At 45.9% G+C, this 24491-nt stretch overlaps 1 protein-coding gene across 2 annotated transcripts in view; it reads left to right on the top strand.

Annotated features, from left to right (window-relative positions):
- Positions 1 to 13961: 13961 nt before the first annotated feature.
- Positions 13962 to 24491, top strand: part of KIF3A (kinesin family member 3A) — a 100921-nt gene continuing 90391 nt past the window's right edge. For both annotated transcript variants that reach the window (XM_073555778.1, XM_073555248.1), the window contains exons 1-5: positions 13962 to 14138; positions 14352 to 14625; positions 16808 to 16952; positions 21745 to 21829; positions 22442 to 22547. In XM_073555778.1, the coding sequence (XP_073411879.1) occupies positions 14100 to 14138; positions 14352 to 14625; positions 16808 to 16952; positions 21745 to 21829; positions 22442 to 22547 (649 nt within the window). In that variant the 5' untranslated portion in view covers positions 13962 to 14099. The remainder of the gene's footprint in view (positions 14139 to 14351; positions 14626 to 16807; positions 16953 to 21744; positions 21830 to 22441; positions 22548 to 24491) is intronic.

Genomic DNA, 24491 nt, shown 5'->3' with positions numbered 1-24491 from the left:
TAAGTGCAGTTGGACCGGCTGACGTAGAGATGAACACTAGCATGTGCAGGCAGACACGGCTGATAGACAGGCAGATATACAGGAATGCAAGCACTGGGACCTGAAAACTAACAACAGTGTTTAGGAACAAACTTACAATGTTGCACAGGCACCTCCCCGCTGGAGGAAGTGCCTGAAATAGTAAGTGTCCTCCAGCAATTGTCTGGGGACACTTTTAGGAGGACGCACCCCAGGCAGCTGCCAACCCAGATGGAGGAGACAGAGTAAGACAGGGGCCACGGTGGTAAGTACGCTGACATTTCTGCTGGGGGAGAGGAGCAGAGGGCAGAGATACCGTCGCTACAGTTTCCTAGCACCACCTTGTATTCCACATGGTTCCGTCTCACTAGCCAAGAGTCCGGACCACATAATCCTCACCCTGATCCTCTTTCCTCCCATCATAGCAAGTCCCAGGAGACAAGTGATCCCACACTCAGACACTCTGAGGAGCTCTTTACATTTCTATTTATTCATTCTGTCCTCTGGCCCTGCATGTTTCACGAGGGACATGAGTAGCTTGTGTGTAGTAATGCCCAAATATTTGAGCAGCCCTGACCAGAAGAAAACAACAGTGGTAAACGGAAATTAGTGTCTCAAGAGGTAGATAATCACGAGAAACAGTTGCCAACAAGTGATGTTGTTAAGTCAACAAGTCAGGAGCACCAGTGTTTGGAAGTGGAAGACGAGGTGGTGAACGATGAAGTTACTAACTTCAACCAGAGAGGGTGCCATGCAGAGCAAAGCCAGCAGTGCAGAGTGTGAGGGATCCGCAGCACCGTAACAGGCAAGAGACAGTGGGGTTGCCAGAGGGAGAAGGCGGGCAACTGTTACCCAGAGCAGTCACACCCATAAAGTTCCCAGGCCAAGGGTTAGTTGCTCCCCAGTCTGGTGCTTTTTTGAAGAAAGTGTGGACAATAATAGAATGGTCATTTGCAACCTGTGCCATGGAAAAAACTACAGGGGCCTGACCATCACCAGCTTGATCACTACCAGCATGCTCAGGCACGTGTCATCAAAGCACAAGACTAGGTGGGCTGAATGCCTGGATCCGTGTGTGCGGGTGATACCACTGGCTTTTCTCCAACAGCAACCACGTCCAATTCCTTGCCACAGCACAACATTCAGTTGTCCCCACCCCAAGCGTTGGAACACAAGCGAAAATACCCAGCCTCCCACTCAAGGCCCAAAAAAAAAAAAACGGGCACATTTCCAGACTGACTGCCCTGGAAATGTTGCCGTTTGGGCTTGTGGACACTGAGGCTTCCCACATACTCATAGTGGCGGCTCAGTCCCTAGCCACCACTCTTTTTCCCGGTGTGCCAATCCCATCTTACACCAGCACGTGTCCCATAACATTACCTTTGCCCTGACAAATGCAGTTAGGGCTCATACTCACTTGCAAGAGACTCGCACGATAATCGTGCGAATCTCTCGCATGAAAACCTGACACTGCTGCCGGCAGTCGGACCGGAGCATGCGGCTGCATAGAAATGCAGTACATGTAGCCGCACGCTCCGGTCTGAGTGCCAGCGGCAGTACCAGGTTTTCATGCGAGATACTCACACGAGTCTCTCGCAAGTCAGTATGAGCCCTTACTGTGAAGATCCACTTAACAACCTTGGACAAGTGCTTTGGTCCAGGGGCACACTGGTTGAACCTAGTGGAGGCTGGGACCGAGTTGCAACCTGGGATGGCACCAAAATCAAAGTAACCATCCTGCTTCTGTATCTACTAAAACGCTTGATGCTCAAAATGAAAGAGGAGGCTTTGCATGTGGACAAGATGGAGATGGAGGAAAAAAAGGACACAGGTTGATACTACCAAGCCCAGCCTAATCTCATCTTCTCAGCATGGATTGGGTGATAATGTGGTGTTTGCAGGTACGCAGGATGCAGTGACGAGTCGCGAGACAATGTGGTGCTTTCTATAATAACGTTTATAAGACTAGAGGGAACTTTCCTCAGTCACGGCTTGATCACCAAAAGGGGTAACACGTGTTGCCCTCGCAGGGGCTCTAAAACACGCAAACACAAACGGGTAGAACACAACTACTTCCGGCAATTGACGGTCACTATAGGGCCGCGGTATGGCCGACTACGGGTCCGTAAATATATAGTCAACTTAGCCGTCCAGACATCCCTCGCCGTTCGGGATGGTGGTCTTACGGCGTAGTAGTCGCTGGGCCCAGCTGCTGAGGCGTTGGCGAAGTCTTCGCGCGCTCCGGTGCGCTGATGACACTGGAGCCCCACAGGCCCTGGTGGAGTCCTTGGACGGATGGGCCGCAGTCCCCGGACTGGGGCAAGCGGCAGCGATGTAGGGTGGCGAATCACAGACCACCTGCGCAGCTAACGGCTGCGACGGGGAGGCCGTGGCCAGCAGAGGCTCGGCCCCTGCTGTGGACCGGAGCGGGACAGTGGTGGCCGCCGGTGGCACTGCACTTGCCGCGGCCACTGGTGAGAGCAGGGCGGCTGCGGGTGGCGGGGAAGAGGCCGCAGCCGCGGGCTGGAGCAAGATGGCAGCGGCCGCGGGCGACCGCGGGGGCTGGAGTGAGATGGCAGCGGCCGCAGGCGACCGCGGGTAGGCCGCAGCTGCGGGCTGAGGTGAGGCGGCAGTGGCCGCGGGTCGAACTGTCGCCGCAGTGGCCTCGGGCTGGAGCAGGGCAGCGAATCTCGGATGATCGCCCTGGCGCCGTCCCTCTGGAGTCCTCAGTCGGCGTCTTCCCTGGCACTGGTAGGTCGCTCTATCTTGCAGTTGCTTCCTCGGTCTCCTGCTGCCTCTTTCCCGGTCTGCTGACTCATCGTCCCGGGGATTCCCCGCCTCCTTTATATGGTCCCTCCCCCAGCCCATCTGTCTGTCACAATGGTCCATCCTCGAACTCTGTCCCCCGGGGACAGTTTCCCAAGGAACCCAGATGACGGCTCCCTTGGTTCCGGCCCGGACACTCGACGGGGGCCGTTCCTCCCACACTAAGGAGTAGGAGAAACAGGAGATAGTTGCCTGTGCGACAGAAGATACTACCCACACCAGCTTCATCCTGTCCAGTGTGGATGGGCTGAAGGGGAGGAGAAGAGTGAGGAGGAGATGGAGAGTTGTGCTCCTGATATTGATGGGGAAGTCTTGTTTGTTGGGAGTCTGGCACATATGGCTGACTTTATGTCCTGCTGTATTCCTGTGACCCTTCCGTTATCCACATTTTGGCCAACGCTGATTACTGGTTGCTCACCCTTCTTGACCCTCGCTACCAGGAAAACTTTCCATCTTTTCTTCCTGCAGTGGAGAGGGCTGGTAAAATGGTGCAATACCCGAAAGCCCTAGTAGAACAAGTAGTACGAAAATTCCCATCTGAAAAAGTTGGCGGAGGAGGTTATAGATTTTAGATCCTTGGGCAACCAAGGAGGAGAGACGAGGGAAGCATACACCAGGTCCAACAGACAGGGGGGACACTATCAAAGATCTGGGACAATTTCATTAGACCTTCCCAGCGCCCAGGCACTGTACAAGGTAGTCTGACAAGGAAGGAAACGTTTTTGAAGATGGTGAAGGAGTACCTAGCCGGCCGTGCCAGGTTCTCCATGACTCTTCTGCGTCGTAGAACTACTGGGTAACCAAGCTGGACACGTGGCATGACCTGTCCCTCTACGCCTTAAAGGTGCTGGCCTGCCCTGCGGCTTGCATTTTGTCATAGCGGGTTTTTTTAGTGCTGCCGGGGCATAATAACTGATAGACACAACCGCTTGTCAACTAAAAATGCTAACTTTACCAAAATGAACAAGCCTGGATTGGCACAGACTTCTTAGCCCTACCATATGACAGGGAGCATAAAGCCAAACCAAAATAGTATAGATAGAAATGTCAGCTCAGGGCGCAAAAAATAAGCCCTCACCCAGGCTCTGAACACGAAAAATGGAGATTCTCGGAAAAATGGCGACAAAAGCAAAATTTTTTTTTTTTTACAATTTTCTGATTTTTTTTTCACCATTTAACCCCTTCCCGACCCATGACGCCAATGTAGGCTTCATGAAAATCTGTGAGAATACAACCTATGACGCCTACATTGGCGTCATGGTATAAATAGCATTCCCGCGGGTCGAGTGACTTGGGTCACTGAAAGGTCACCCGACCCGCAGACACAGGACCCTTTGTGCTTCACCCCAGGGGGGGAGGCTTCGCTCCCCCGTGGCTACGATCGCTCTGATTGGCTGTTGAAAGTGAAACAGCATGCTGCAATTGTCAGTGTACTACGGCCGTAATACGCCAATGCAAGTCTATGGGTGCGCGAAAAATACGGATTACACATGCACCACACATGTGACTTGCGAGATATACGCAAAGCCGGCAATTCAGTGCGCTATACAGTAAACTCACACTGACAGTTTTAATAAAGAAATGAAAGAATAGATATAGACACATAGAATACACATACTGTATATACATACAGTCATATGTAAAATTTTGGGCACCCCTATTAATGTTAACCTTTTTTCTTTATAACAATTTTGGTTTTTGCAACAGGTATTTCAGTTTCATATATCTAATAACTGATGGACTCAGTTATATTTCTGGATTCAAATGAGGTTTATTGTACTAACAGAAAATGTGCAATCTGCATTTAAACAGAATTTGACCGGTGCAAAAGTATGGGCACACTTATCATTTTCTTGATTTGAACACTCCTAACTACTTTTTACTGACTTCCTGAAGCACTAAATTGGTTTTGTAACCTCATTGAGCTTTGAACTTCATAGCTAGGTGTATCAAATCATGAGAAAAGGTATTTAAAGTGGCCACTTGCAAGTAGTTCTCCTATTTGATTCTCCTATGAAGAGTGGCATCATGGGCTCCTCAAAACATCTCTCAAATGATCTGAAAACAAAGATTATTCAACATAGCTTTTCAGGGGAAGGATACAAAAAGTTGTCTCAGAGATTTAACCTGTCAGTTTCCACTGTGAGGAACATAGTAAGGAAATGGAAGAACACAGGTACAGTTCTTGTTAAGCCCAGAAGTGGCAGGCCAAGAAAAATATCAGAAAGGCAGAGAAGAAGAATGATGAGAACAGTCAAGGACAATCCACAGACCACCTCCAAAGACCTGCAGCATCATCTTGCTGCAGATGGTGTCACTGTGCATCGGTCAACAATACAGCGCACTTTGCACAAGGAGAAGCTGTATGGGAGAGTGATGCGAAAGAAGCCGTTTCTGCAAGCACGCCACAAACAGAGTCGCCTGACGTATGCAAAAGCACATTTGGACAAGCCAGTTACATTTTGGAAGAAGGTCCTGTGGACTGATGAAACAAAGATTGAGTTGTTTGGTCATACAAAAAGGCGTTATGCATGCGCTGTATTGTTGACCGATTCACAGTGACACCATCTGCAGCAAGATGATGCTGTAGGTCTTTGGAGGTGGTCTGTGGATTGTCCTTGACTGTTCTCATCATTCTTCTTCTCTGCCTTTCTGATATTTTTCTTGGCCTGCCACTTCTGGGCTTAACAAGAACTGTACCTGTGTTCTTCCATTTCCTTACTATGTTCCTCACAGTGGAAACTGACAGGTTAAATCTCTGAGACAACTTTTTGTATCCTTCCCCTGAAAAGCTATGGTGAATAATCTTTGTTTTCAGATCATTTGAGAGTTGTTTTGAGGAGCCCATGATGCCACTCTTCATATGAGAATCAAATAGGAGAACTACTTGCAAGTGGCCACTTTAAATACCTTTTCTCATGATTTGATACACCTGGCTATGAAGTTCAAAGCTCAATGAGGTTACAAAACCAATTTAGTGCTTCAGGAAGTCAGTAAAAAGTAGTTAGGAGTGTTCAAATCAGGAAATGATAAGGGTGCCCATACTTTTGCACCGTTCAAATTTTGTTTAAATGCAGATTGCACATTTTTTGTTAGTACAATAAACCTCATTTGAATCCAGAAATATAACTGAGTCCATCAGTTATTAGATATATGAAACTGAAATAGCTGTTGCAAAAACCAAAATTGTTATAAAGAAAAAGGTTAACATTAATAGGGGTGCCCAAACTTTTACATATGACTGTATATGTATGTATTCTATGTGTCTATATCTATTCTTTGGTTTCTGTTAGAAACTCTGTCATAGGACTCCATTATATGTCCATTTTGCAAGCCTGCGAGAAAATCTCGCCATACGGATTACATACGGATGCTTACATGCGCAAAATACGCGACCACACCTTGATTACGGATGACATACGGAGCACTGTTTAGGGGTCACTCATCCGTATTACGCATGTAAAATACTGACCGTATATTGCGTCGGTTAGTGTGACCCCAGCCTTAGGGTGGGAATTAGGGTTAAGATTAGGGTTGGGATTAGGGTTAGGCTTGTAGTTAGGGTTATGGTTAGGGTTGGGATTAGGGTTAGGGGTGTGTTGGGGTTATGGTTAGTGTTATGGTTGGGATTAGGGTTAGGGATGTGTTGGGGTTGTGGTTAGGGGTGTGTTGGGGTTAGTGTTGGAGTTAGAATTGGGGGGGGTTCTACTGTTTAGGCACATCAGGGGGTCTCCAAACATGACATGGCGCCACCATTGATTCCAGCTAATTTTGCGTTCAAAATGTCAAACGGTGCTCCTTCCCTTCCAAGCCCCGACGTGTGCCCAAACAGTGGTTTACCCCAACATATGGGGTATCAGCGTACTCAGAAAAAATTGCAAAATAACTTTGGGGGCCTAATTTCTCCTGTTACACTTGGTAAAATAAAATATTGGGGGCTACAAAATTATTTTTGTGGAAAAAAAAATGATTTTTTATTTTCACAGCTCTGCGTTATAAACTTCTGTGAAGCACTTGGGGGTTCAAAGTGCTCACCAGACAGCTAAATAAGCTCCTTGGGAGGTCTATTTTCCAAAATGGGGTCAATTGTGGGGAGTTTCTACTGTTTAGGTGCATCAGGGGTTCTGCAAACGTAACGATACCCGCAGACCATTCCATCAAGTCAGCATTTCAAAACGTCACTACTTCCCTTCCGAGCCCCAACATGTGCCCAAACAGTGACATATGGGGTGCAAGCATACTCAGGACAAACTGGATAGCAACTTTTGGGGTCCAATTTCTCCTGTTACCCTTGTGAAAATAAAAAATTGCGAGCTAAAAATCATTTTTTTGAGGAAAAAAAATGATTTTTTTATTTCACGGCTCTGCATTATAAACTTCTGTGAACTTGGTAGTTCAAAGTGCTCACCACACATCTAGATAAGTTCCTTGGGGGGGGATTAGTTTCCAAAATGGGGTCACGTGGGGGTTTCCACAGTTTAGGCACATTAGGGGCTGTGCAAACCTAACATGACGCCCGCAGACCATTCCATCAAAGTCAGCATTTCAAAACGTCACTACTTCCCTTCCGAGCCCCGCCGTGTGCCCGACCAGTGGTCTCCCCCACATATGGGGTACCAGTGTACTCAGTACAAACTGTACTACAACTTTTGGGGTCCAATTTCTCCTGTTACCCTTGTGAAAATAAAAAATTGCGGGCTAAAAGATTTTTTGAGGGAAAAAACTTTTTTATTTTCACGGCTCTGCGTTATAAACTTCTGTCAAGCACTTGGGGGTTCAAAGTGCTCACCACACATCTAGATAAGTTCCTTGGGGGGTCTAGTTTCCAAAATGGTCTCACTTGTGGGGGGTTTCTACTGTTTAGGCGCATCGGGTGCTCTGCAAATGTAAGGCTGGAGTCACACTAACCTGCGCAAAATACGGTCAGTATTTTACATGCGTAATACGGATGACAGACCCCTAAACAGTGCTCCGTATGTCATCCGTAATCAAGGTGTGGTCGCGTATTTTGCGCATGTCAGCATCCGTATGTAATCCGTATGGCATCCGTATGGTGAGATTTTCTCGCAGGCTTGCAAAATGGACATATAATGGAGCCCTATGACAGTTTTAATAAAGAAATGAAAGAATAGATATAGACACATAGAATGCATATATATATATATATATATATATATATGTATTCTATGTGTCTATATCTATTCTTTCATTTCTTTATTAAAACTGTCAGTGTGAGTTTACTGTATCGCGCACTGAATTGCCGCCTTTGCTAAAAGACACCGGGTGCGTATTTCTCGCAGGTCACATGTGTGCTCCGTGTGTAATCCGTATTTTTTGCGCACCCATAGACTTGCATTGGCGTACTACGGGCGTAGTACGCTGACAATCGCAGCATGCTGCGAGTGGCACGGAGCGTAGGATACTGAGGAGAAATATACGGCTGGTGCGAGGGACCCCATAGAGAATCATTGGTCCGTGTCTAATGCGTGCTTTTTGCGCCTCTCACGCACCCGTATTCCTCGCCAGTGTGACTCCGGCCTAACATGATGCCCGCAGACCATTCCATCAAAGTCGGCATTTCAAAACGTCACTACTTCCCTTCCGAGCCCCGACGTGTGCCCAAACAATGGTTCCCCTCCACATATGGGGTACCAGCATACTCAGGACAAACTGGACAACAACTTTTGGGGTCCAATATCTCCTGTTACCATTGTGAAAATAAAAAATAGTGGGCTAAAAAATGATTTTTGAGGAACAAAAATGATTTTTTATTTTCACGGCTCTGCGTTATAAACTTCTGTGAACACCTGGGGGTTCAAAGTGCCCACTATGCATCTAGATAAGTTCCTTAGGGGGTATAGTTTCCAAAATGGGGTCATTTGTGGGGGAGCTTCAAAGTTTAGGCACAAAGGGGATCTCCAAACATGACATGGTGTCTGCTAACGATTGGAGGAAATTTTCCATTCAAAAAGTCAAATGGCGCTCCTTCCCTTTTGAGTCCTGCCGTGCGCCCAAACAGTGGTTCCCCCCACATATGGGGTACCAGCGTACTCAGTACAAACTGGACAACTTTTGGGGTCCAATTTATCCAGTTACCCTTGGGAAAATAAAAAAGTGAGCTAAAAAATCATTTTTGAGGAAAAAAAAATAATTTTTCATTTTCATGGCTCTGCGTTTACAAACTTCTGTGAAGCACTTGGGAGTTCAAAGTGCTCACTACACATCTAGATAAGCTCCTTGGGGGTCACTTGTGGTGGTTTCTACTGTTTAGGCACATCAGGGGCTCTGCAAACGCAACATGGCGCCTGCAGAACATTCCATCAAAGTCTGCATTCCAAAAACGGAGCTCCTTCCCATCTGAGCTCTCCCATGCTCCCAAACAGTGGTACCCCCCACATATGGGTTATCGGTGTACTCAGGACAAATTGCACAACAACTTTTGTCGTCCAATTTTTCCTGTTAGCTTTGTGAAAATAAGAAATAGCGGGCTAAAAAAATCATTTTTGAGGAAAGAAAATGATTTTTTATTTTCACTGCTCTGCGTTATAAACTTCTGTGAAGCACTTGGGGGTTCAAAGAGCTCACCACACATCTAGATAAGTTCCTTAAGGGATATAATTTCCAAAATGGTGTCACTTGTGGGGTTTTTTCACTGTTTAGGCATACAGGGGCTCTCCAAACGCAACATGGTGTCCCTAACAATTAGAGCTAATTTTCCATTCAAAAAGTCAAATGGCGCACCTTCCCTTCCGGGGCCTGCCGTGTGCCCAAACAGTGGTTTATGACCACATATGAGGTATCAGTGTATTCAGGAGAAATTGCCTACCAAATTTTAGGATCCATTTTATCCTGTTGCCCATGTAAAAATGAAAACTGAGGCTAAAAGAAAATTTTTGTGAAAAAAAGTATTTTTTTTAGGATCAATTTGTGAAGCACCTGGGGATTCAAAGTGCTCACTATGCATCTAGATAAGTTCCTTGGGGGGGGTCTAGTTTCCAAAATGGGGTCACTTGTGGGGGAGCTCCAGTGTTTAGGCACACAGGGGCTCTCCAAATGCGACATGGCAACCGCTAAATATTCCAGCATTTTTTCCATTCAAAAAGTCTAATCACGCTCCTTCCCTTCTGAGCCCTGCCGTGCGCCCAAACAGTGGTTTATGACCACATATGAGGTATTGGTATACTCAGGACAAATTTCCCAACAAATTTTAGGTTTCATTTTAGCCTGATACCTATGTGAAAATGAAAAAATTGATGCTAAAAATTTTTTTGAAAAAATTAAAATGTCCATTTTTTCCTTCCACTTTGCTTTAGTTCCTGTGAAGCACTTGAAGGGTTAATAATCTTCTTGAATGTAGTTTTGAGTAGCTTGAGGGGTGCAGATTTTAGAATGGTGTCAGTTTTGGGTATTTTCTGCCGTATAGACCCCTCAAAGTGACTTCAAATGTGAGGTGGTCCCTAAAAAAAATGGTTTTGTAAATTTTGTTGTAAAAATGAGAAATCGCTGGTCAACTTTTAACCCTTATAACTTCCTAACAAAAAAATTTTGTTTCCAAAATTGTGCTGATGTAAAGTAGAAATGTGGGAAATGTTATTTATTAACTATTTTGTGTCATATAACGCTCTGATTTAACAGAAAAAAAATTCAAAAATTACGAAATTTTCGCCAAACTTTTTTTCACAAATAAAAGCAAAAATTATCGACCTAAATTTACCACTAACATGAAGCCCAATATGTCCCAAAAAAACTAATCTGAGAATCGCTAGGATCCGTTGAAGCATTCCTGAGTTATTACCTCATAAAGGGACACTGGTCAGAATTGCAAAAAATGGCCAGGTCATTAAGGTCAAAATAGGCTGGGTCATGAAGGGGTTATAGGGGTTGTCCACTACTTAGGACTGTTTCACACTTCCGTTTTTGACCATCAGTCAAAATCCGCCGTTTTTGCAAAAAAACGGATCCGCCATTTTTTTTGGTGGATCCGTTTTTTTCCCCATTGACTTTCATTGCCGGCGGATCTTGACGGATGGCCATCCGTTGGATCTGTTTTTTTGCAGATCCGTCAATTTTTTTCCATCCGCCGAGATGCCTGGATGGACCATGTAACGTTTTTTGTAGTGAAGGATCCGCATTTTGATACAGCGCATGCCCGGTGGAATGAAGTAAGGAGTAAATTTAACCCTGAAATCATTTCTGCCGGCCAGAGAAGAAGAAAAAAAAAAAATCTCTCTCTCTCGTCCCCGGACTGCGGTTCCTTTACAATTCTTCAGTCGGCGGAGCCCTCAAAAAACGGATCCGCTGCCATCCGTTCACATCAGTTAGGAACGAATCCGCTTTTCCGCCTTTTTGGCGGATTTTAACTGACACAAAAAACTGAAGTGTGAAACAGGCCTAAGACAACCCCTTATTGATCAAAATGTTTGGTCCCAATAAAATAAGTCTATATTAACCTCCCGGGCCGGCGCCGTTCCAGCGGTGTCGACACTCAGAGTCCTGGGCCTGGGATGAGGTGGAATGAGGCATGAAGCCAAGCGCCCAATCAGCGCTGGGGTCACTGTCTCCACCTTCGGAGAAACTGAAGATGAAGAGGATGTCGGGGCAGCAGCTGATCCCTGGCTTCCTGTTCGGTCCGTATGAAGTCGGGAGGCGAGTATAAACTTCATACACATGCTTGGTATCAGTGAACTCGTACTCACCGGGAGAATCATAATGGCAGATCAGTATTATCGTATAGTGAACATGGTAAAAAAACCCAAAAACAATTGTGGAATTGCACTTTTTTTTCACAATTTCACTGCACTTTGAATTTTTTCCGTTTTCCAGTACACAACATGGTAAAACCAGTAGTGTCGTTCAAAAGTACAACTTGTCCTGCAAAAAACAAGCCCTCACATGGCCATATTGACAGAAAAATTAAAAAAAATAAAACAAAAATTATGGCTCTGGGAAAGAAGGGAGATAAAATCAAACAGGAGAAACCGTCATGTCAGGAAGGGGTTAAGCATGAATGCTAAGGCTATGTGCACACGCTGCAGATTCACCTGTGGATTTGTATCTGTGGATTTGCAGGTAAAACCGCAGTTAAAATGACCTGTGGTTTATCTGCGGTTTGACACCTGGACAATGCAATAGATGGTAAACCGCAGCGGAATCCGCAGAAAGAAGTGACATGTCATTTCTTTCTGCGGATTCAAAACCGCAGCTTTTCCACAGTTGAAAATCCGCAGCATCTGCACTGCGTATTGTAAATCCCATAGACTTACATGGTACTGTACGCTGTCTGCGGAACTGCTGCGGATCCGCAGAGGCCAAATCCGCTGCGGATCCGCAGCGTGTGCACACAGCCTAAGCTATGTGCACACGTAGTTTTTTGGGGTGTGCGGATTTTGGAGCGAAAACCGCAGGTAAATCCGCAGGACTTTTGTCCTGCGGTTTTGAATGAATGAGGGTATGTGCACACGGTGCGGATTCTGCTGCGGTTTCGCGTTTCTGCACCTGCGGTTCCGCAGCAGATTCGGCTGCGTTGTACAGTACCTTTATTTCCTATGGAAATTAAAAAACGCTGCAGTTTTACACCTCATCCATTATGAGGCAAAACCGCAGATAAACCGCAGGACTTTTGTCCTGCGGTTTTCTCTCCAAAATCCGCACACCAAGAAAACTACGTGTGCACATAGCCTGAGGTGTAAAACTGCAGCGCTTCTGCACCAAACAATTGACATGCTGCGGATTGTAAACCGCATGCAAAAATCTGCAGCATGTGCACTGCGTTTTTTAATTTCCATAGGAAATAAAGGTACTGTACAACGCAGCCGAAGCTGCTGTGTTTCTGCAGAGCCAAGACCGCTGCGGAAACGCAGCAGATTTCACTATGTGTGCACATACCCTAAGGCTGTGTGCCCACGATGCGATTTTTAAGCGTTTTTGCTGCTTATTTTCGGCGCAAAAACATTTAAAAATCGTGTACAGAACGCCCCCCATGCATTCCTATGGCATTCCGCACATGCTGTGCTAATGCTGCGCTTTTTTTCCGCGGCGGAATCGCATAGCGGAAAAAATCGCAGCATGCTCATTCTTTTGTGCGGAATCGCAAAGAATTGCCGCGATTCCGCACCCATAGGAATGCATGAGAATCACTGACTTCCCGCATGTGGCTATGCCCACCATGCGGGAAGTTAAGCGTCTCATGTGCGGTTGGTACCCACGGTGTGGAGGAGAGGAGACTGTCCTCCAAGCCCTGGGTACCATACCCCTGTAAAAAAAGAATAAAAAATAAAAAAAAAATCGGGGTATATTTACCTCCCGGCCTCAGCGTTCCCAGTAATGCCTTGCGGCACGGTCCTGTGATGACGTAGTCTCGCGAGATCGCTATAGCAACGCGAGACTACGTCATCACAGGTCTCGCAAGGCATTACTGGGAACGCTGAGGCCCGGGATGGCAGCGCGGGACGTCGGAAGGTAAATATACCCCGATTTTTTATCATTTTTAACATTCTATCTTTTACTATTGATGCTGCATAGGCGGCCTCAGTAGTAAAAAGCTGGTCACACTTGTCAAACACTATGTTTTACGAGTGTGACCAACCTGTCAATCACTTTCCAAGCGATGCTTCAAATCGCTTGGAAAGTGCTTGAGAAAATCGCGGTAAAATCGCGCGATTTCTGGGAAGGAGTCCGGTTTTCAGTGTCCGGATTTAAACGCAACGTGGGCACATAGCCTAAGAATGAATGGAGCAGCAGTCACTGGACTCTTCAGTCTGCTTCTAGGGATCTGGAGGGGTCCCATGCCTGTCACTAAAAGCTGTATACACAGCGCTGAGGTCTGCTTGCGGTCCAGACGCGGCTTATTTCCGGGTGTCGCTCCTATACATAAGCTGGGTCAGTGCCGGGCCCTCCTATCTGGCCGGTTCCGCCCTTTACAACCGTTACCATGGCGACTGCTACACCCAGCAGCCACACGCATACAACGCCACTATCCTAGAAACAAGCCGACCACGCTGGCTTCCTATTGGTCGGATCCCTCCCGTCATTCGCCTACTTGGACACATTCCTTCCTGTGTGTTTTCAGCAGGGAAATAAAGCTCAGTGATTGGACGCTTGTGTCCGCAGCCGATAATCACTCTTCCCGGGTATTGGTCAAAGCTCCTGTCACTTTAGCTCAGTGAGAGTGAGCTCGGCGCATGCGCATAACGAAAGACTAAATTGCTGGTCCAGGGAATTGGCCGAGGTGTCTGTGGAGCCGGGGGTCGCTTCTAATGCGCGGGGACCGTCCCGGAGTCATCGCCAAGATGCCGGTAATGGGGGATGGGACTGGCAGATCCTGCCCTGTGCTGCTGACACGTCAGCCATTCAGCTGCGAGGCCTCCCTCTTCCAGGACATCCTTATGTGTGGCCACAATGGCACGGGAGGATGTGCTGCCATAGTGGGGCTCTGCCATAGCAGCTGTGCTGGGGTAGGATGGGGCTGGACCCACTAATGAGTGGAAGTGTTTCTATTGTGCCCACAGATCAACAGATCGGAGAAGCCGGAGTCCAGCGACAACGTGAAGGTCGTGGTGCGATGTCGCCCCCTAAACGAGCGAGAGAAGGCCATGGGCAACAGGATGGCCGTCAGAGTGGATGAGTTCCTGGGGACCATCGCGGTGCATAAGGTGGACTCCATGAACGAGCCCCCTAAGACATTTACCTTTGACACGGTGTTCGGGCCTGACAGTAAACAGCTGGACGTATATAACCTAACGGCCCGGCCTATCATCGACTCTGTGCTGGAGGGCTACAACGGTGTGTACCTGTCGGGGGGGGGGGCTACAACGGTGCGTACCTGTCGGGGTGGCTACAACGGTGCGTACCTGTCGGGGGGGGGGGGGCTACAACGGTGTGTACCTGTCGGGGGGGGGGGCTACAACGGTGTGTACCTGTCGGGGGGGGGGGCTACAACGGTGCGTACCTGTCGGGGGGGGGGCTACAACGGTGCGTACCTGTCGGGGGGGGGGCTACAACGGTGCGTACCTGTCGGGGGGGGGCTACAACAGTGGGTACCTGTCGGGGGGGGCAGCACATCGGCTCTATGACTAGATCTGGATTATCCAGATGTTGTTCTGGAAGGTTCGGTCTTCAAAGCATGGATCTTATGATCGATGAGCAGTAATCTTAAAGGGAATCTGTCACCACGGTTTTTGCTCTCCTATCTGAACAGTATGATGTAGGGTCAGAGACCCTGATTTCAGGGATGTGTCACATTCTAGGATCCTGTTGTGTTTTTTTTTTTTTTTTTTTTTATACAATCTCCGTTTTATCCGCCTCAGATCTAGCAGTTCTCTGAATGATGAGCTCTGTATAACCCCGCACACACCACTGGTAGGCCACTTCCTGTCTACACATTGCATAGGCAGAAAGCTGTCTGTCAGTGGTGGGGATAATTAAACAGACCTCATGAGTATAGAGGACTACATGACAGGACGATTACTAGTCCTTTAGTGATAATATCATTGTTTTGTCAGCAGGTTATCAAAACTGTGTCAAGCAGCCCAGTAAGCGATACATCACTGGAATCAGGATCTCTATGTTATGTTGCTCTCAGATTAAAGGGAATCTGTCACCTTTTTTTGGCCTTTCAGCTGCCGGCAGAGACATCGGGGGCTTATCTACAGCATTCTGTAATACTGTAGATAAGCCTCTGATGTAACCTGAAAAAGAAAAACACGTTATACTCACGGAGGTGGTCGGTCCGGTCCGATGGGTGTCGCCGTACCGTCCGGCGCCTCCCTTTTTCATGCAATGATGTCTGCTTCTCCCGTCCTGTAATGGCTCCGGTGCAGGCGCATTGCTCTGCCCTGTTGAGGGCAGAGCAGAGTCCTGCAGTGCGCAGGCGTTGGGAGAGGTCCGGTGCCTGCGCACTGCAGAATTCTGCTCTGCCCTCAACAGGGCAGAGCAATGCGCCTGTGCTGGAGCCATTTTAGGACCGGAGAAGAGGACGTCATCGCATGAAGAAGGGAGGCGCCGGACCGCAATGCCCACAGGACCGCCCACCTCGGTGAGTATAATATAACGTGTTTTTCTTCTCTTTCAGGTTACGTCGGGGGCTTATCTACGGCATTACAGAATCCTGTAGATAAGCCCCCGATGTCTATACTGGCAGCTAATAGGGCAAAAAAAGGGTGACAGATTCCCTTTAAGAGGCAAAAATCTGGTGACATATTCCCTGCTGTGCGTTGTCAGAATAGAAATCAGATTTTTACAATTTTCAATAAAGTTATTAAAACTGGCACTATATTAGGGCAACGTAACATGCGGGTAATCTCCGTAATCTGCCTTAAAGAGTAAAATAAGCACTCAGAAGAATGAACATATGTATTTCTTTGTCATGACTTGCTGGTCATATGAGCTGGAGATTCTGAGGAGCAGAACAGCGCTGGATCCTGGAGAAGGTGGCGGTAGGTGAGTATATTAACATACTACATTAAATGCACATATACACAGGTTTATTAGGCCTCTTTCACACTCCGTTTTTTACAATCAGTCAAAATCCGCCAGGTTTTTAAAAAAACGGATCCGCAATTTTTTTTTTTAGCGGATCCGTGTTTTTTTCCCCATTGACTTTCATTATTGGCGGATCTTGACGGATTGCCGTCCGTTGCATCCGTTTTTGTGCGGATCCGCCATAATGTTGCTGAACGTCAACATCCTCAAAGATTTACAAATTGAGCTCTCTCTCTCAAGAATGGATCCGCTTGTCCGCCTTTTTGGCGGATTTTAACTGACACAAAAAACTGAAGTGTTAAAGAGAACCCTTCTTTGGAGTGCGGCTTTAGTGAGTAAGAGATGCTTGGGAATATTTGTTTGTCATACAATGATACTACAGTGACTGTAAAACGGACTAAGCAGAGAATCATCTGATCCAGCACACTGATGAATAGGTTTTTTTCCCATGTAGGAGAAAATAATGGCCTCCCTTCTTTTCCAGGTACGATATTTGCCTATGGGCAGACTGGGACAGGTAAAACATTTACAATGGAAGGAGTGCGAGCTGTCCCTGAACTCCGAGGGATCATTCCTAATTCATTTGCCCATGTATTTGGACATATTGCAAAAGCGGAAGGAGATACACGGTATGGCTACACCTTGTTTGTTCGAAGGCCACGTTCACACATCCAGGATTTTAAATCCGTATTTGAAAGCCAAAACTGTTGGTATAATAGAGAAGTATAATACATTTCCTCTGATCGTTCCATTCCTGGGTTTGGCTTGGAATTACTGATGTAAAAAGTTCACCATATACTTGTGTGAATGTGGCTTAATGGGATTCATTCCTTGCAAATTGTGATGGTCTAAAGATGTTTTTTATGAGTGTGTGATAGAGAATAAATATTCTATATCTTTGTGCACCACATATACTAAGGTGCTACTCAGTATACAGTATTATGGCTCTTTCACACGCCTCGATATTTCCAGTACTGGAAAAAAAAAGTACCGGAGATATCAGTGTACGTGTGTGTAATACTTGTGGCATACGTGTGCCGGCATCAGTACCACACGTACCAGGGCCTGAGAAGCATCAGTACTGTTCGTGCTATTCCCCGGCGCCGGGTGCTGAAGATAGCTCACATCATTCTCGCCTGCTGTCCCTACAATTAGTGGGAGCAGGGGAGAATGTTCAGAGTTGTATTCAGCTGATAACAGTGAGAGCAGGCTGCGACTGATGGGAGTATTCATCAGCCTGCGCTATAGATAAAAAAAAACAAAACGTGGGTTCTCCTATAATTTTGATGACCGGCCAGGCAAAACTTACAACTGCGGACTCCAACCCTCAGCTGTGACCTTAAGCAAGGTTGGCTATTAAGAATAGAGGGGTCCCCACAACATATTTTTAATTATTATATATAAATAATTTAAAAAAAATGGTGTGGTATCCACACCATTTTTGACTACCAGCCTTGCTAAAGTAGACAGCTGGGGGCTGGTATTCTCAGGATGGTAAGGGGCCATGGATATTGGCCCCCCAGCCTAAAAATAGCAGCCTGCAGCCACCCAGGAAAGATGCATCTATTAGATGAGCCAATTCTGGCGCTTTGCCCGCCTCTTCCCACTTGCCCTGTGGCGGTGGCAAGTGGGGTTCATATCTGTAGGGTTGATGTCACCTTTGTATTTTCTGGTGACATCAAGCCCACGGATTAGTAATGGAGAGGTGTCTGAGATTTTACACTTGCTGTGTTTATTTACAATACAACTGTAGGATTAGTAATGGATGGGTATCCTTATAGACACCTCTCCATTACTAAGCTGTGGGCATGAGGTCACCTGACAATACAAAGGTGACATCAACCCCACAGATATGAACCCCGCTTGCCACCACTACAGGGCAAGTTGGAAGAGTTGGGCGAAGTGCCAGAATTGGCACATCTAATGGCTGTGCCTTTTCTGGGCAGCTGCGGGCTGCTATTTTTAGGCTGGTGGAGGGGTCCAATATCCATGTCCCTTTACTAGCCTGAGAATATCACCCCACAGCTTTCAGATTTAGTAAGGCTGGTTGTTAGATATGAAGGGGAGCCCACGCTTTTTTTTTTCTTTTTAAATTATTTAACACTAGAACTACCGCATGTTTCATAATACCTATAACTACCATTAGGGGTCATTTTGAACCCATTCAAAAGTACTGACTCTGGAGTAAAAATAACTTTTTTGTTGCCAGCAAATTAAAGAACATTTATGTTAACTTAGTAGGAACAGTGTTAAGATCAAGTACAGCACGCATTTTCCTTTAAGGCTAAGTGCACACGTACCGGAACTCTCGCGGAAATTACCGCAAGAATTCTGGAATTCCAGTCCGCGGGAAAATCGCATTTTAAATTCCCGCGATTTTCCCGCGGAAAAACTAGCATTTTGCAAGCGTAATTAGCTTGCAAAATGCTAGCGTTTTCCAAGCGACCTGTAGCATCGCTTGGAGAACTGATTGACAGGTTGGTCACACTCGTCAAACATAGTGTTTGACGAGTGTGACCAACTTTTTACTACTGAGGCCGCCTATGCGGCATCAGTAGTAAAAGATAGAATGTAAAAAAAAAAAAAAAAAACGGTGTTATTCTCACCCTCCGACGTCCCGCGCATCCGTTCCCAGTAATCCTTTGCGAAAATGCCCTCGATGACGTCAGTTCTCGCGGGATCGCGACGTCTCGCGGTAATTCGCGATGACGTCGCGAGACTTCGCGATCCCGCGAGAAGGGACGTCATCGCGAGCATTTTCGCAAAGGACTACTTGGACCGGGAGCGTGGAGAGAAGCGGGAAGGCTGCGCGGGACGTCGGAGGGTGAGAATAACAATATTTTTTATTTTAAATTCTATTTTTTACAGGGATATGGTACCCAAAGCCCAGAGGACAGTCTCCTCTCCTCCGGACCATGGGTACCATCCGCAATTGTTCTGCTTACTTTCCGCATGGTGTGCACAGCTACATGCGGGAAATAAGCGGAACAATGCATTCCTATGGGTGCGGGATCGCCGCGATTCCGCAAATTAATGAGCATGCTGCGGTTTTTACCGCAAAGCGATTCCGCCGCGGTAAAAACCGCAGCATTAGCACAGCATTGCGGAATCCCATAGCAATGCATGGGATGCTTATTTTTCGCGGCAAAATTGCGCGGTTAAAACCGCCGCGGAAACGCGAAAAAAACGCCACGTGTGAACTCAGCCTTACATTGTCATAGCATGCCGTGTCCAACAGTTAACACACAGTACTTTCTTCCACTTTCCCAGTGCATTTTCCACAAACTGGTTTGTTACAGCTTGTGCAAGTTTTAGTTGTTTTGTTTTCGTTGCTACAGCTTGTGCAAGTTTTAGTTGTTTTGTTTTCGTTGTTACAGCTTGTGCAAGTTTTAGTTGTTTTGTTTTCGTTGCACCTTCCAACTCCACATTTTCGACGCTTGTGGATTTCTTGTCCTTTTGTTTGTGGTTCAGACATTGCAGATGATGGGCCACTTCTTCTGACTCATTTTCAGATAAATTCTGAAGACATTTCAAAATTTCAGCACTTGTCAGACCCCTCTGCTTACTCATGCTTCAAATATACGTTGCAAAAAGGGACTTGTAAGATCGCAGAAGTAATAAAACGACACTGTACAAACATGCAGAGTTGTAGCTTCAACTGTAATGTTTGCTACTGAAGTGTAGACAGAAATCGCTACAAGAGACATGCATCAAACATGTTTAGACAAAACAAAATGCTGAATCATCCCTGATATGCAAAGATACAATTACACTCTACAACTAGGGAGAAGCACTGTGATTTTCTGTACTCTGTAATATTACTTTAGGTGACTTGCCTACTACTACTTTTATGTATGGGGTCAAATTGACCCCTTTAGTACTTAAAGGTATGAATTGTAAAATCTGGGCCCCTGAAAAAGTTACAATTCATTTTTGTGTCCTAAAATATACACTACCATGAATAAATAAAAGTCACAAAAAGTCAGAACTCATTTGTTAAAATTTTAGAAATTATAGGAAAAAGAAATAGCAAAAGGGTCAAAATGACCCCTCCGGTAGTTCTAGAATTAGAAATATGGTGTGGGGACCCCTGTATTCTTGATAACTTGGCTTGCTGAAGCTGACAGCTGAGGGTTGTAGCCCTCTTCTCTGTTTTGCCTGGCTGATTATCAAAAATACAGGGGAACCCATGCCATTTTTAAATTGCTTTATTTCTAGCGCTTGCTGCAACCCTGCGGTGCTGGGTGCTGAAGACCGCTTTCATCATTCTCTCCTGCTTATGATGTGATCAGCGCTAGCAGGGGAGAATGTTGAATATAACGGTGAGAGTAGGCGGCGGCTTATGGCTTATACTCCCATCAGCCTTCACCAGCTGCCGCTAATAACAGTGAGAGTGGGTGGCAGCTGTTGGGGGTAATAGTCCCATCAGTCACCTTCTGCTCACTGTTATCAGTTGAATATAACTCTCAACATTCTCCCCTGCTAGCGTTGATCGCAGCGTAAGAAGACAATGATGAGAGCGGTCTTGAGCACTCTGCATCGGGGAACAGTGCTAACTACTGTGCAGGGCTGGTCACATGCTCCTCCACCAGAAACCATTGTATGGACTGGAGAGCTGGTCAGTTTGTGAAGAAAGGTCAGCTGAGACAAGTTGACTTTTAAACTATCTTTTAAAAAAAAAAAAAAACAAGACCCAAGAACCCTTAAGGTTTTATATTGTGAAGTCGATTAGCTGACTAATAGGGAACTCCTCTAATAAACCAATATGTATAAGTTGGAAAAATACATAAAGATAAAATACATAAACTTATGTTAGACATGCTTTCTTTTACTCATTGTGTACCAATTTTAATTTTACTTCTTAGGGAACACACAGGTTTAGACAACCCAAAAATAAATACTTCCTTGTAGTTAAAGTGACTAAACTAAAGTGCGGATTACATTTTTATTTTCCATACGGAATCCTTGGGGGTAATACATTTTACTTTGCCCAATATGCAAATTGTCCCTTCTACCAAGAGGACAGTTTACTTTTCCCTTCTATTCCACTGCCCAATCGTAAGAAGGCAAATCATTGAGAGAGAAAAAGAAAACTTCCCCTCCCACCCACAGAAGCACTGTCTTTTTCTGCAGTGTCTGGTAATAGTTTGTCTCACTTGACAGCTCTGAGAACACTTTGCTTCTGTCGCTTCTTTTCATTATAGTACTGGGAGAGGAGTGAGGGAACCATGAAGGTCATTATGGGATAGCGTTTGTCACACAATGCTCTGGACCTTCTACAGGTGTCAGGATATAAGGAGATTGTCATTATTCCCCGATACCTGTAGTAGGTCCAGGTGTCTTTTTTTTTTTTTTTTTTTTTTTGTTTGTTCTGCTTGCTGTTTATACTGCATTTTTTTCAGCTTGATATTTGTTTTCTAGGTTTCTGGTGAGAGTGTCTTACTTGGAAATTTATAATGAGGAGGTACGGGACTTACTTGGGAAGGACCAAACACAAAGGCTGGAGGTAAGGAAAGCATAAGAAGTGCCCTTAATGTGTTATCTTTATGACAGCATATTATATTTGATATCGGACCAATTTAGATTCGGGAGTATGACTTTTTTTTTCTTTTTGAGACTTGAAAAAACTGTGGCCAGCAACCACATTGCAAGTAATTAATGTTAAAATGTATGTGGTAGACCGGGCCGGAAGACTTTGTGTAAAATTTGTCATTAAAAAAAAACCAAACAAACCTAGATATTCAATGGATGCTTTTTTACTTTTCCATGATATTGTAGCCTAAGTAAGCCTGTATGGTGGCAACCTCCGAGAAATGTGTCATTGAATTGACAACTATTTTCCTTGTCTAAAAGGGTATGCCCTTAGATGGTTTACACTGATTGGACACTCTGTAGAGACACACCCACAACTGGTAACGCCCAGTTGTCAATGAGCGAAATAATATGTTCTAAGAAGTGATGCTCCTTATTCTCAGGAGAGCTGAGAGATCATCTGGAGACATGCAGCATAGATTGATATAGGAGCACTCGATCACCGTCCTTGGCTGAGCTATTCTTTAATGCTCTAATGGCACTTTCATTCCAAAGACTCCTATTCATGAGAACCGCATTGTCTTAGGTTAAAGAGCGACCTGATGTCGGTGTTTACATCAAAGACCTATCTGGATATGTGGTGAATAACGCTGACGATATGGACCGGATCATGACATTGGGACACAAAAATCGTAAGTCTTGCTTGTGATTAATGTCTGGAGCACCGACTTACAGGATGTGGGCATTTTCAAAATTTCGGTTCAGCAACAAATACTGAGACCTAGTTGCTAACTGTGGCCATTTCCGCTGTACCTCTGCTCTCTTTTAATAGAGATGTTCTCTCAGTGCTTCCTAAGCAACCAATCTGTAGTACATGACTGTTCAATTCGAAGCTTAATTAGTAATTTGTCATTCTCCACCTCTTGCTGTCATGTTGGGTTACGGCTACATTCCTGCTTTGGCCACAACCCAGAGTCCAATCTTAGGTCGCACGGTCAGTGTGTCACAACTACAGATGTGCAACACCATTCCTTCTGATTGGTGATAAATAGTTAAAGACAGGTATGTTTTCCTATTTATTTCACAGTACTGTCTACTCTGTAGACAGTTTTATCCGCTGGTCAGCTGAGATTGGTGCTAGCTACTTACCTTCTTTCCCTCTCTCAACTGCGAGCCTGGGTTTCCTTTCCCTCCAGCTGCCAGCCTGGGCGACCCTCCGCCTCCGGCCTGGGTGACCCTCTGCCGCCACAAATGAGTATCTTAAACAAGGTGAACCAGTAACAGAAGAAATAAGCAAGCTCCTTTCATCTTTTCGCCCTACCACTCACACCAGTGACCCCATTCCATCACATCTCCTCCAGTCCCTTTCCCGTGTTGTCACCACTCACCTAGCTAAAATATTTAACCTCTCACTCTCTTCCGATATCTTTCCTTCCTCATTTAAGCATATCATCATACAGCCATTACTTAAAAAACCATCCCTCTACCAAAACTGTGCCGCTAACTATAGACCTGTCTCTAATCTTCCGTTCATCTCTAAACTCCTGGAACGCCTGGTCTACTCCCGTCTTATCCGCCATCTCTCAGACAACTCTCTCCTTGACCCTCTACAATCCGGTTTCCGCTCTCTTCACTCTACTGAAACTGCCCTCACTAAAGTGTCTAATGATCTTCTAACAGCTAAATCTAATGGTCACTACTCCATGCTAATTCTCTTGGATCTCTCCACAGCATTCAACACTGTGGATCATCAGCTCCTCCTCACTATGCTCCTTGCATTGGCCTCAAGGACACCGTTCTCTCTTGGTTCTCCTCCTATCTCTCTAACCGCTACTTTACTGTATCTTTTGCTGGCTTCTCCTCCTCTCATCTTCCCCTTACTGTTGGGGTTCCTCAAGGATCGGTTCTAGGCCCCCTCCTCTTCTCTTTGTATACTGCCCCTATTTGGTCAAGCAATCAGTAGATTTGGGTTACAGTACCAGCTCTATGCTGTTGACACCCAATTATACACTTTTCTTCTCCTGATATCACACCTGCCTTTTTGGAAAACACCAGTGATTGTCTTACCGCTATCTCTAACATCAAGTCCTCCCTCTATCTGAAACTGAACCTGTCAAAAACTGAACTCCACGTGTTTCCTCCCTCTACTAACCTACCTATGCCCAACATTGCCATTTCCGTGTGTGGTTCCACCATTACTCCCCAGCAACAGGCCCGCTGTCTTGGGGTCATACTTGATTCCGAGCTTTCATTCACCCCCCACATCCTATCACTGGCTCACTCTTGTTATCTGCACCTCAAAAACATTTCTAGAATTTGACCCTTTCTTACTTTCAACTCTGCAAAACTCTTACTGTTTCTCTTATTCATTCTCGTCTGGACTATTGTAACTCTCCACTAATCGATCTCCCTTTTACCAAACTCTCCCCCCTCCAATCCGTCCTGAATGCTGCAGCCAGGATCATATTCCTCACTAATCGTTACACCGATGCTTCTACCTTGTGCAAGTCATTACACTGGTTACCCATCCACTCCAGAATCCAGTACAAACTTATTACCCTCACCCACAAAGCTCTTCATGGCTCAGCACCACCCTACATCTCCTCCCTCGTCTCAGCCTACCACCCTACCCGTGC

Source organism: Dendrobates tinctorius, unplaced genomic scaffold (assembly GCF_039654945.1).
Source record: "Dendrobates tinctorius isolate UK_male_01 unplaced genomic scaffold, ASM3965494v1 ptg000001l, whole genome shotgun sequence".
Taxonomy (NCBI): domain Eukaryota; kingdom Metazoa; phylum Chordata; class Amphibia; order Anura; family Dendrobatidae; genus Dendrobates; species Dendrobates tinctorius.
The sequence above is the reverse complement of the archived record's forward strand: the minus strand, read 5'-3'. Positions and strand labels throughout refer to the sequence as shown.